We start from the raw sequence: 13,187 nt of genomic DNA, 5'->3' as shown, positions 1-13,187 counted from the left end.
GAGACGAAAGGGAGAAGTCAGTGCATGTGTCAGTAACTGGGTGACAACAACTGCGTCTGTCTGCGCCATCAAACCTGTTTATCTCACAGAAAGTGGGGAATACTGGTGTGAGAATTGAAACGAGAGGAGAAACACTGTCAACGTCATAGTCGCTGGTAATATGCATTTATGTAAAAAAAATATTTTTGATAATTAGCTGGAATAAATCTAAGCTGAAATGTAAAGGTAAATTAAAGAATAGAGAAATTATAGTAAAACTAAAACAAGCGGGAGAAAAAAGGTGCTCTATCTGGACAGGTATACTTTGCTACCTTTCAGAGCTGCCTTAATTCCTTTTTTTTTTTTTTTTTTTTTTTGTCCCGTTTGGATCTATAGCCATCAGAATTGTTGTCTTGAGGCCAAGAAAGATGCCAAGCGGATTTATTTTACCAAGTGGATCATCATGGCCTTGCCATATTAGTCCATTTGGTTGACCTTTATTATAATTATGAATTTATTTTATTTTCAGTTGCAAACGGGACAGACATAACTGTGGGATAGGACAGGGGGAAAGAATGAAAGAAAGAGGGGGAGAGAAAGAAAGAAAACCAAAGGGGGGAAGAGACGGTGAGAAGGGGGGGAAGAGAGAGAAAAAAAACAAACAACAAAAAAAACTCCTGGGTCACCTGTATGGAGAAAAAAAAAAAACAGAGGAGACAGCAAACAACAAAGAGCAACATAATAATAGAAAAAAAAGCACCATCACAATAAACTAGCTAGCAGTAGATATCAATAGTTACTAAATAATAAACGATATTGTGCAGCACGCAGGATAGACAACGCACAGTGTGCTTTGAGGCAGCAGCCAAGAAAGCTGTAGTCCGCGTCTGTGAATACCCGTGTGTACACCTGTGTGCATACCTGTGTGGATCAGCATGCTTGCATTCCAAAGGTTTCTCCATGTAATGATCTGCTAGGGAGTGTGGGGAGCCACAGCCCTGTCCTTTATGGTATCAAGCAGGTATGGAGGAGATCAAAACTCCAGACATCCAGAGGCCCCCAGAACACAAGAGACCAAGGAAGACCCACAGAGGGGCAGCTGCGCCACTGTCCCAGTAAGAGCTAAGGAGAGTCCCAGATGAGGGCTCATTCAGCAGCCGCGGAGCAGAAGCCAGGGGGAGTTGCAGTGACGCGCCCGTGAGCTCCGCCGGCAGCCAGCTGTGCCTGAGTGACCGAGCCCCAGGCCAAGAGGCCGGGGGCACCCCACCTCCGAAATGGCCCGAGCGAGCCCCAATAAGCGGCCGCCAAGGAGTGAGCCGGTGTGTACCTGGACGCCCACCCCCAGATACAAAGAACCACCAATGCACCGACACCTGAGGGAGTCCGCCACCGGCAGGGGAAGTGGTGGTGGGTGGAGATAGGCCTCCAAACCTTGGAAGGCCCGAGATGTCCCCAGAGAGGTGGCGTCTGATACCCAACCTGACATATAGACACAGACATACAGGCACACACAGACACAAACATCCATTCCCACCCTCATGCTCTCATGTGCACTTCACACTCAACCGACGTGGAGACAGACATAAAGAGACGCTGTATACACGATCACACTCCCCAAGCGTACTCTACAAACCGGGTCTAGGTACCCTTGCCCCTGGAGGGGGGAACCGCACCCAGACCCAGGTGGTGTTACCCTTTTCCCTGCGGTGGGGAGAGGCAGACTCCGCAGCAGCAGGGAGGCCCCACACCCCAGACTGCAGCCGGACGGCCAACTCCTCCTAGCCCCCCCGCTCCAGCAGGCCGCAGAGAACGGGGGTGAGAGAAGACTCCAAACCTACCTCCACCCGCTCATAGTAGTGTTGATGCATGTGTGTTCTAAGGTGCAATTAAATTCCTAATGGGATAGATTTCAACAAGGTGCTGGAAATATTCCTCAGAGACTTTGGTCCATTTTCAATTCAGTTCAATTCAATGTTATTTATAACACCAAGTCACAACTACAATTGTCCTAAGGCGTTTCTTATTGTAAGGTAAAGTGGATTTGTTTGATGTGAATGTGAAATTTCCATTCTGCAACATCCCAAAGGTGCTCTGCAGTCTAAAATGCTTTGTTACATGGTGTGTTGTCCTGTTAGATGGATTCATCATACAAATAAAGGGATAGTCATCATCAATACAAAAGGTGTGCCAAGAAATTATTCCACACACTATTATACTGCAAGCAGCATGCAAAACTGCTGATACAAGGCAGGATGGATCCCTCTATCTAGATATCACAGAAGAAATTAAGAGTCATCAGATCAGTTCTAATTTTTGTGAGCCTGTGTAAATTGTGGCCTCACTTTTCCTCGTCTTAGCTGATAGAAGTCGCTTCTTTTTCTGTAGCCCATCTGCTTCAAGGTTCAGTGTGTATTCAGAGATGGTCTTTTCTATAGCTTAATTGAAATAAGTAATTATCTTGTTACTTTTGTTTCCCAAACCACTTGAATGAGTCTGGCCTTTCTCCTCTGACCTCTGGCATTAACAAGTCTTTTTTGGATCAGTCTCTGTAGACCCCAAATATGTTTGTGTTGGTCATGACCCAAAGCATAGTCAAGCTCACTTAAATCACATTTTTTTCCCTATTCTGATGCTCAGTTTGAGCTTCAGGTAAACTTGGCCACTATCCAGTGCCTTTATACACTGTGTTGCTGTCTTGTACAGTATATAACAATAATCAAATCACTTAAACTAATCTAAAAAAAACATTTTCTGAGCTAATGCTGAGATTGTTCTTATCTTATCCCCATGCTCTGAGTTAATGATAATCACCCAACAGGAAAGCAGAGCAGCTGGGCATTGAGTGGAAGTATGATGTAACTCAAAATCCTTCTGAATTAACCATCTAACAGGCAAAACTGAGCAGATATTTTAGCAGATATAAATTCCAAAATCAATTCACACTTTGGACTTTTACCCTTTTTAGTGTCCCTGCTAGAATTTTCACCTCTTAGATCCAATTTTCTGAACTGCTCATCTCACAGAAGACAAAAGGGAAGAACCCAGAGTCTCTTTTACACCCCATTTTTATACCTGTTCACTCTTTCTCCCCCCCTTTCCTACTGGGCATCACATCTTCACATTTTGGAAATCCAATCAAGTTGTTGACATTTTATGATCCGCTGTCCACCACACATCTGTCACTCTCTGTCTGTCTGACTTACATGATTTAACACAAAGTTTGTACTTTTTAAACCTTTGAAATCAACTCATTGCATTTTCTTTGTTATTCTTAACATGAAGAATTTGAGGAACATTTTAACTTGAACATTTGTTGCAGCATAATCCCTCTTTGTTTTAAATACAAAGGGATATTTTCTTTAACCTTTTTAAAATCTGTTAATTAACCTTTTTTAATTTTTATTTATTTATTTATTTATTTTAATAACTTATTTTACTGAATCATACATTTTGTAGTCAGACATTTTCTAATATAATTGGCCCCAGGCTGTCACTTTCACCCCCATCCTGCACCACACACACACACACACACACCAAGGTCAGATTCTTGGTGAAGCCTGTTATTAGAAACACAAAACTGCCACGGTTGAAGCTGCTCATGAGCACTCACACATTTCACCACAGAACTCAGACATTAAAACAGTTATTTCTATTACTCAAACTATGTTTGTCATTAATATATTGATTACATTTGTATTTTATTTATCTTGATTAAGAATACAGGGAGTGCAGAATTATTAGGCAAGTTGTATTTTTGAGGAATAATTTTATTATTGAACAACAACCATGTTCTCAATGAACCCAGAAAACTCATTAATATCAAAGCTGAATGTTTTTGGAAGTAGTTTTTAGTTTGTTTTTAGTTTTAGCTATTTTAAGGGGATATCTGTGTGTGCAGGTGACTATTACTGTGCATAATTATTAGGCAACTTAACAAAAAACAAATATATACCCATTTCAATTATTGATTTTTACCAGTGAAACCAATATAACATCTCCAAATTCACAAATATACATTTCTGACATTCAAAAACAAAAGAAATCAGATCAGGTGAACAAGGAGGCCATGTCATTAGTTTTTCTTCTTTTATACCCTTTCTTGCCAGCCACGCTGTGGAGTACTTGGACGCGTGTGATGGAGCATTGTCCTGCATGAAAATCATGTTTTTCTTGAAGGATGCAGACTTCTTCCTGTACCACTGCTTGAAGAAGGTGTCTTCCAGAAACTGGCAGTAGGACTGGGAGTTGAGCTTGACTCCATCCTCAACCCGAAAAGGCCCCACAAGCTCATCTTTGATGATACCAGCCCAAACCAGTACTCCACCTCCACCTTGCTGGCGTCTGAGCCTGACTGGAGCTCTCTGCCCTTTACCAATCCAGCCACGGGCCCATCCATCTGGCCCATCAAGACTCACTCTCATTTCATCAGTCCATAAAACCTTAGAAAAACCAGTCTTGAGATATTTCTTGGCCCAGTCTTGACGTTTCAGCTTGTGTGTCTTGTTCAGTGGTGGTCGTCTTTCAGCCTTTCTTACCTTGGCCATGTCTCTGAGTATTGCACACCTTGTGCTTTTGGGCACTCCAGTGATGTTGCAGCTCTGAAATATGGCCAAACTGGTGGCAAGTGGCATCTTGGCAGCTGCACGCTTGACTTTTCTCAGTTCATGGGCAGTTATTTTGCGCCTTGGTTTTTCCACACGCTTCTTGCGACCCTGTTGACTATTTTGAATGAAATGCTTGATTGTTCGATGATCACGCTTCAGAAGCTTTGCAATTTTGAGACTGCTGCATCCCTCTGCAAGATATCTCACTATTTTTGACTTTTCTGAGCCTGTCAAGTCCTTCTTTTGACCCATTTTGCCAAAGGAAAGGACGTTGCCTAATAATTATGCACACCTGATATAGGGTGTTGATGTCATTAGACCACACCCCTTCTCATTACAGAGATGCACATCACCTAATATGCTTTATTGGTAGTAGGCTTTCGAGCCTATACAGCTTGGAGTAAGACAACATGCATGAAGAGGATGATGTGGACAAAATACTCATTTGCCTAATAATTCTGCACTCCCTGTAAAATGCTTAATTATTATGAAATGCATGAAAGCTCTGTTTTAGAACTTTGATCACTTTTACTCACATAAGTCTGACTATTAAGACCTTCAATATCTCTTAGCTGTGATGATGAGGCGGCCAGGGGGGGACTTCAATCTCATTCTACCCCAGGTCTCACGACAATACAGACATATTTTCTTCTTCCTCTCACAGTGTAATTCTTACTTACACACAGACAAAAGATTTAAAGGATCACAAAAATGTTGATACATTTTATCATAACAAACTCTCCTATGATAAAATACAGTAAAACTGCATTTCTTGTTTAAATGTATATAGTATAAATTTAAAGCAAACAAATAAAGAAACATTAGGCATCACATTGCAAAATGACAACAAGAGAAAAAAACAGCAAACTCCATATTTAATTTGTCGTGTTACTCTGTCCTTTGCTGAGGGAGAAAAGCAAAAAGAAAAACGGGTCAGGTTTATAACTGAAGACACAACACGACAGTTTGTACGTGTGATTTTAGCAAGAAATATATACAAGAAAAACTTACACACCTGTTCATTGTTTCTCGCTTGTTTCTCTGACAGTTTCTTCTTAATCTCTTCTATGTCTTCCTGTTTCTTTCTCAAGTGTTTAATAATTTGTTCCTTGTCTATTTCTAGTTTTCCCTTTCTTTCTGTCATTTGGATTATAATGTTCTCGGTTTCCTCCATTAGCTTTTCTGTCATCTTTAACAGTTCTTCATGTACTTCTGTTCTCTTTTCCAGGTCAGTTTTTTTATCTTCACGCTTATTCATTTTTTTCTCTTTGTCAAAAGTTGGGGCTTTGTCTTTCTCCAACTTTTTCTTGACCTCTTTCATCTCTGCCTTGTCCTCCTGCAGCAGTGTGTTGAGTTTTGTTCTCTGGTTCTTCAGAGATGTCTTCTGCTCCATCAGTTTTTCAATGGTTTGTCTGACATGTTTTAAATCTTCCTCCTTGTTCTGCAGCTCATCTTCAAGTCTTTTCTTTTCCTCACGTTCTCTCTGTAATTTTTCCTCCATCTCTGTTTGATGTGGTTCATTTTCATCCTCATCTTGTTTGCTGATTTCTGTGTGATAAAATTGCAGGAATTTACTATACCAGTAATCAAATATAAATGGAAATAAACATTAAACATTTGAAGCATTACTATAGAGTCTAGAACAAAGTCTTCTTTTGAGATGGACTGACTTTCAGATGTATTTCAAAATTCAGTGAAAATAGATGTTCAGAAATCACTAATGAAGGATATTTAAAATAACATTAGATGTACTGAAACTGCTACATGTGAGTCAGAGAGGTTTGGCCAATTTTATTCAAAATCACATCTATTCATGCATATCTAATTTTCACGTTTAATTTTCTTTCACTGCTTTGTTTATATGAGTAAACGAGTGAGAACATGACATTTTGGTCGCAATTCCTACAACAAGGATGAAGCACAAAAAGTTTTCATTTATATTGTTGCTATAACTATAATTTTACAGTGGGTGATTTCCTCAAATATTTTTACCTTTGCCCCCAAAATGTCTCAGTCATACTAGAGGAAAACAATAGGAAGGCAACTTCCTCGTGTGGAATTTCTACACATTCAGCAGGTGGTTGTGGCAACCAGGTGTTCTTCTAGAGGTTGATGGTGTTCTATACTCCACTTCTGATCACAAGGCAATTGCACAGGTTGCTAATGGGATGCAAACTGGATGTTATAATGATATGATATATGATATGATATAATCACAGTCTGACTTGAAGTAAGTCCAGTTACTCAACCCGTCCAGTTACAGACGGGCAACCACTTGCCAATAATTAACACTTAGTTTATAAATGCAGACAGAGAGTCAAGATATTGCATTCAATCTCAGTCAGTCTGCACTGATGGGAACAATTCTGCATGTCTTAACACATCTCTTTACAACACAGGACACAGGGTTATATTCCTTTATAAAAGTAAAGTTGCTGAGAGCCTCCAATTTTGCTAGTAAATCGCTGTAATTTCTGCAGTCTCCATCCACTGTTTTCCCTCGAGCGCCTTTAACATAACTGTTTATGTGTTTGTGTCATTTTTATTTGAATCACGTTTGTACTTCTTAGCCCTTAATTTTAAAGGCAGTTACACTAAAACCAGACATTAAAAAGGCCTGATGATAATTTAAGGTTGGGGTAAAAAGTACAATGTAGTTTGAACTTACTGGTTTTCTTTTGTCCACATTTCCATATTAGGATTACTGCTGTCCCGACGCTTATTAAACAGACAGCCAAGTTGATGGTAATGTGAACAGCAGTATTAGACTGGACCATGAAGAGATCACCTGTAAATACAAGGAGACAAAATGTTCTAGATTCTACTTTCTGTAACTGAAAATTAATGTGAGTCATAAAAAAGCATTTCTACCTGAAACATGGATTTGTGTCTCTTTGATTTGACTGATATTCTTCTGTTGAACTTTGCAGGTGAAGCTGTAGCTCTGTCCTTTCTCCACAGTCACTTTACTGCTGACAGTATAGAGGCCATCAGAACCTCTGACAATCTTTGTAGGTTCAACAGAAATGGGTTTTCCCTCACTGTACACCCACAACATCTGAGGCTCTGGATACCAGCCATTAGATTTACACTCTAACACCATTTTATTTTTGACATTAGTGAGTTCTATGACTGGTGAGGAAACTGAACCTGCAAAGAAAAGAATGAAAGACAAAATATTGAAATGTAGTTGCCAAAATATATATCTAAAAAAAAGATTCTTAAAATAGTTACAGTTCGCCCAAATGTCTCTCTTTTTGACCTTAACTCAAATTGTCCTTTTAAACTTATAGAGAGGCACAATGCTATGTGACATCAACTGTGCCAATCTAACTGGTCAAATTTCTAATAATCTTACTTATTTATTCCATTTTCTCTTTTCAAAGTTCCTGTATATAGGCTGAAATTAACTTGTACCTATCCAAGTAGTTCTTTGTCAAATCAGCTTTCCTCTGGTTCATCTTGGTAAAAGGGCCTCCTTGGCTGAAGTGTTTTTCTCATGGGGCCAGATACCCCTCAGTTGGCAAAAAGCCCATTTAGTGGGTGCACAAATCCCCTGTGATTCTAAGTACTTTTGTTTTTTGTTATGTATCTCTCTTATTTGTCCAGTTGTACTGCTTAATAACCCAGCTGCTCCATGTGCTACACTGGTCAGGTTGTGTGCCCTAATGGCCAGAAAACCAGAATGCCAATGACTCTGTAGTCATTCCCCTGTCATGTTCATGTCAATATGCTCAGTCCAAATATCTGTCCAGGAAGTATTTTCTAGCCCAAGTAAGAGCTATTTTGGTTACCCAGAATGATTGCACTTCTATTCTCAACTCATATGCCTCTGTGAATGATCCACTTTCTACTGGAGCTGACCCAAGTGTTCCTTTATCCCTCTTGTCATTCTGAGTGCCCTTTGACCTTCAATATCTATGTTGCTTAAAGTCTTTCTTCACATCTAAATTGCAAAGTGAAGAAATTAATCTGAATTAAATGAAACTTACCTACAGCAAGCGTCACCACAGTTTCTGCATTAAATTTAGGTACAAGGCATTTGTATGTTCCTGCATCAGAGAGTTGCACTGTGGAGAGTTTCAATGAAACGTCTCCACACTGCAATTTGTTGACAGAGAGTGATGTTCTTCCTGTGTACAAAGGATTCTGCTCAGTCAGAAGCTCCACACCCTCTCGCCTCACATAGACAGATCTAGGTTTGAGGTCAGTTCTGGACCAATCCACAGTCAGGTCAACAGCATCCACAGCAGGTTCCAGATGGCATGGCAAAATGATGTCATCACCAATCATGGCCACTACTGGCTGAGTTGGACCAATCATTTGATGCTGACCTAACAAATTTAGGGACACAAACAAATTCTGCAGTTTAGTAATTGTGAAGATCAGTCTGAGCAAGATATGTAATTGATTTATTTAACTACATCAACATAAACTGGTGCTGTTACAGTGTGTGTTTCCATCATCTGTGAAAGACTACAGGTAAGAACTTTAAATTGTGTATTTTATAAATGTTTGTGTGCAACTTACCACCACAAGTTTGTGTTAGAAAAAGGAGGACGGCAACAACATGATGCAAAACCAAGAGATGTTTATTCTTCATAGGACTCATTCTAGATGTCTGCAACAAAAAAAAAAGGGGGGGGGGGGCATAGCAACACACACCTTTTTATATTAAGCCATTCTCTGATAGAAAAAATGAAACAGTGAAAGACTGATTTGTAGACTGTCACGGTAATATCACATTTGAAAAAATTATTTAATTATGTTGAATTTATTTTTAATCATTTCGAAATGCGCTCCTTTCCAGGAGTAACAGTAACAAGAGAGATCAAGACCATTGCAGGAAATCTGGACATTCAATTGAAAGACAAGCTGGGAATTGTTGACTTTTTTTTCTTATCTCTTGATGAGAACTACCATGTCATCTGGACAAAGCCCAGTTACTCATCTTTACGAAGTCATTATACTACAAGCAAAATAACAAAAGCACTTTTTACTAAATCAAAGGTCTCCCTTTTTTTTCTCCTTTGTGCAATATTTTAGCAGATGTGCAATTTTCATAGCCCTTCCACCCTTATTTATTTATTATTTATTATATTTGAGTGTACATAGTGTTTATGTATTTCTTTCTTCTTCTTTTGTCTTTTATTTTCAAACCCTGTGGTCTTGTTACATAATTTAATGGTGCAAGTAACTATACAATGACAATACAAGTTCTACATCTAAGTCTGTGAAATTTAGCACAAAAGTAAGTTTTTATTGATAAACAGTGATAAAACATTGGTGATTTTTTTTTCTGTCCCATTTTCATTGTCTGATTCCAACATCTACTATTACCAGTAACTGCTTATAAAGAGATCAAAATAATAGAGGGATGAAAGTTGAGAGACAAGAGACACAAGTAACATTGAGTTCAGTATATCCATGAGGTCCTCCTCAACCAATAAGCTGTGTCTGTGCATAGGTCATGGTTTCTTTTGTCCTGTTTGCAATTAATAGACTTACGGTCTATAAAATGCTGATAGAAGATAGGGATTTTGTTTCAAATTGTAAACTCTTGAAGTAGCAACTAATAACAGCATGTAATTAAAAGTACACATTTTAAATATTTATGAATGTACAAGTATCCAGAAATAATAATTATGTTACTTTCGCTCCTTACAGCACTCTTTGTGCCTCTGTTAACTGTTAATGCTAATGGGATCAATGTGATTTTATGTATTATAAGCACCTACTAGAAAACTGAGGCTAAGTAATCTAAATAAATACAGAAGGAAAAGATTACAGTTTAGCTTTCTATGGTAAAAGTCTACATACCTGTCGAACTGCTCAAAACAGTCACCAAAGCTCAAAGAAAGTAAGTTGTAATAAAACTATGTGCACTCTCAACCCAACCCTCTGTTAAACAATAACGCGTGTTTACTTTATAGTTACTGATATCAAAGGTCAGTTCTTTTCATAAAGTGAGGACGGGTTGGAATTTTGTTAAACTTTCAATTTGATTCATTTGTTCATTTAAGTCAAAGCTGTGTTTTAACATGATGAATGTGCTTCAACATCCTACATGCTGTGAATTCCTTGTTTAGGAGTTGTGAACAAGGACATTATGTCCGTGAAAGGTGTCAAATATAACTCACTGTGTATAGTGCATACAGCTTTCTTGGTGTGTGTATTTAAGAGCAGCGCTTCAGTAATTGGATGACCTATTTCATCAAATGAAATGATAAGGGTGTAAAAAATTATTACATGGTATATTTGCATTGGGTCTTTAAAATGTTTCTCTCTTCTGAGTGAAAGAGCTTCAGCTCTCTCACGGCATAACTGGCCATTTTAAATATTGGTGTGTGGTTTTTAAAGAGAAACACTGGAATATCGCTTTCCACACGTGCTGTCTGGTTACCTTTTAATGTGCTTGAATTTGCTTCATTTAGAGGACAAGCCAGGTACATATACACACTAACAACAGTTTTTCTTTTTGAATAAGAGGCCATGTTTTGGCTTAAGCACCTCTTCAAACATACATCAAACATATCCGCTAAGATGATCTTTTTCACCCCATTAAATGATCAGTGCATATTTACAGATTTACATACATGCTCTCTCACACACTCCCAACCCCCACCAACACACACACACACTATTGGGAAAATATATTTTCTAGCGCTTATTTGCCGTGTATTTTGTTTTATGCATTTAATAACAGGTCAGTATATTAAAGGCCGTCTTTGAGTTATAAACTGTGTCATAGGTCATTAGATTGTTTAGCAAGACTGAAAATTGTGCAGAACAGGATGTACTCAGGATGTGTCATAGACTATTATAGGCCTCATATTAAGAACAGGAAACAGCAAGGAGAGAGGCAGTTAAGATAGATTTTTAAGTAATTGTAGAAGATCAACAAAAAAGGAATCATATCTAGCTGTCTCTAACTGTAACTGATGGATGATAAATATACTCTGCTTACGCATGAAGAGGCCTGAACCCTGACATATACAACTGTGTATCAAAGTGCTTCCTCTTTGAGATCCACCGGACCACGCTTTGGGCGGTGTCATGTGGATGTCCCACATATATGTACTAAAATAAATTATTGTTGTTAACTGGACCTGTTCTGAGTATTGGTTGTTTGTTCTCAGCACATCAACAAAGAATCGAGAAAACACACACACACACACACACACACACACACACACACACACACACACACACACACACAAAGAGATCCATTTATCTCTTTCTCCCAAACACGGACATACATCACATATTCAAAGCCTGGATGTTTCAGATTCAAATGTATACATATTTCATGTGTTCTGTTGTGTTTATTTTTTTTTGGTGATGTTTTCCGTGTTGGTGCAGTTTGCATAATAAATGTGCTCATTGATGAATCAGATGTTGATCTAAAAATAGTTTCACACACACATCCATATAAATCAGTCTTGGGACGACCTGGTGATCACACGGCTCCAGAATACAAGTGGCAAAAAGGCAAGAATTTCATGCATTAGCCTACAATGGAAAACAGTAAAAATGTAAAATATCACTACTTTTCTTTAAAAAATGCTGACATGAAATGAACGGGGCATTTTTGTGTTGAGAGAAACCATACAAAAAAATAATAATCCAATCAAATCAATTTTGTTTCTGTTCTTTGACATGTCCAAGACTCTAATCACCCCCAATGTCTGCTGTACAGACTCCATTTATTCTTTTAAAAAGCAGCTGAAGACATTTTCATATAAAAACTTTTTCAACTAATTTGTTGTTTTTATGTTGCACGAATCAGCAGCAGTCTCCCACATACAGTGGGAGACAAATACTTATTTTCCACCCTAATTTACGAATAAATTCTTTACAAATCCTACCATGTGAATTCATGGATTTCTTTTTCACATTCTGTCTCTCACAGTTGAAGTGTACCTCTGGTGCAAATTACTGACCTCTGTCATCATTTTAAGTGGGGGAACTTGCACAATCGGTGGCTGACTAAATACTTTTTTGCCCCACTGTAGCAAAATTGATATGGCACAGATCTGGCCCACACAATGTGCTTGCCAGAGGTGGCAGACCAGATTCCTACTTGTTCTCTGACTCAAAATCAAAAGAAAACCAAAACAAACAAAAAAGAAACCAAACAAACAAATAAACATAAAGACTTACCACAGATAAAGACCCTAGACTCAGACACAGTGATCCAAACTAATCCAAAGTGTCGCTGTTAAAGTGAAATGAGTCACTGGAGCCGAGCAGGAAACAAAAACTGAGACAAGTATCAACCAGTTACTGCACAATAGACACTCCGGTTGGACCAGTTTCTAACGTTCATTGCTGCACATTCCTTTATGTTTATAAGATAAACACTGGGCATTACTAACACAGGGATGGCTTACCTTGACTGCATACGGCAGATCAGTTCAGATCATGTGTAAACCAAAGAGGAGCTCAAAATGGTTTTGTCATGGTGCTGGGTCATTGACCCAGTGTTTTGTGTTTGGCATTGTGTTTATTATTATTAGCTGATCTGATGTTTAATTTCTTCATGGTTATCTTTATAAGTATGTAGGTTTCATTGTCAGGGTTTCCAGTTCTAGGTTTATTTCC

The 13,187-nt window shown here is 38.6% G+C and overlaps 1 protein-coding gene across 2 annotated transcripts; it reads right to left on the bottom strand.

Moving 5' to 3' along the window:
* Positions 1-3,498: 3,498 nt before the first annotated feature.
* Positions 3,499-12,847, bottom strand: LOC147334607 (butyrophilin subfamily 3 member A2-like). 2 transcript variants are annotated; one of them, XM_086273377.1, is made up of 7 exons: positions 12,747-12,847; positions 9,114-9,204; positions 8,576-8,917; positions 7,455-7,733; positions 7,252-7,371; positions 5,599-6,131; positions 3,499-5,486 (listed from the first exon to the last, which is right to left on the bottom strand). In XM_086273377.1, the coding sequence occupies exons 2-7, from the start codon at positions 9,193-9,195 to the stop codon at positions 5,472-5,474; spliced, it is 1,371 nt and encodes a 456-aa protein (XP_086129503.1). In that variant the 5' UTR covers positions 9,196-9,204; positions 12,747-12,847; the 3' UTR covers positions 3,499-5,471. The 2 variants fall into 2 exon arrangements, with proteins under 2 accessions (XP_086129503.1, XP_086129513.1); XM_086273387.1 differs by lacking the exon at positions 12,747-12,847 and adding an exon at positions 10,404-10,444.
* Between the last annotated feature and the right edge of the window lie 340 nt (positions 12,848-13,187).

Source organism: Aulonocara sp. 'chitande type north' Nkhata Bay, linkage group LG3 (genome assembly GCF_057382095.1).
Source record: "Aulonocara sp. 'chitande type north' Nkhata Bay isolate Kocher_YH1m ecotype deep benthic linkage group LG3, A_spYH_male_GT1.1, whole genome shotgun sequence".
Lineage (NCBI taxonomy): Eukaryota > Metazoa > Chordata > Actinopteri > Cichliformes > Cichlidae > Aulonocara > Aulonocara sp. 'chitande type north' Nkhata Bay.
Note: the sequence above shows the minus strand (reverse complement) of the source record. Positions and strands in the feature narration are given on the sequence as shown.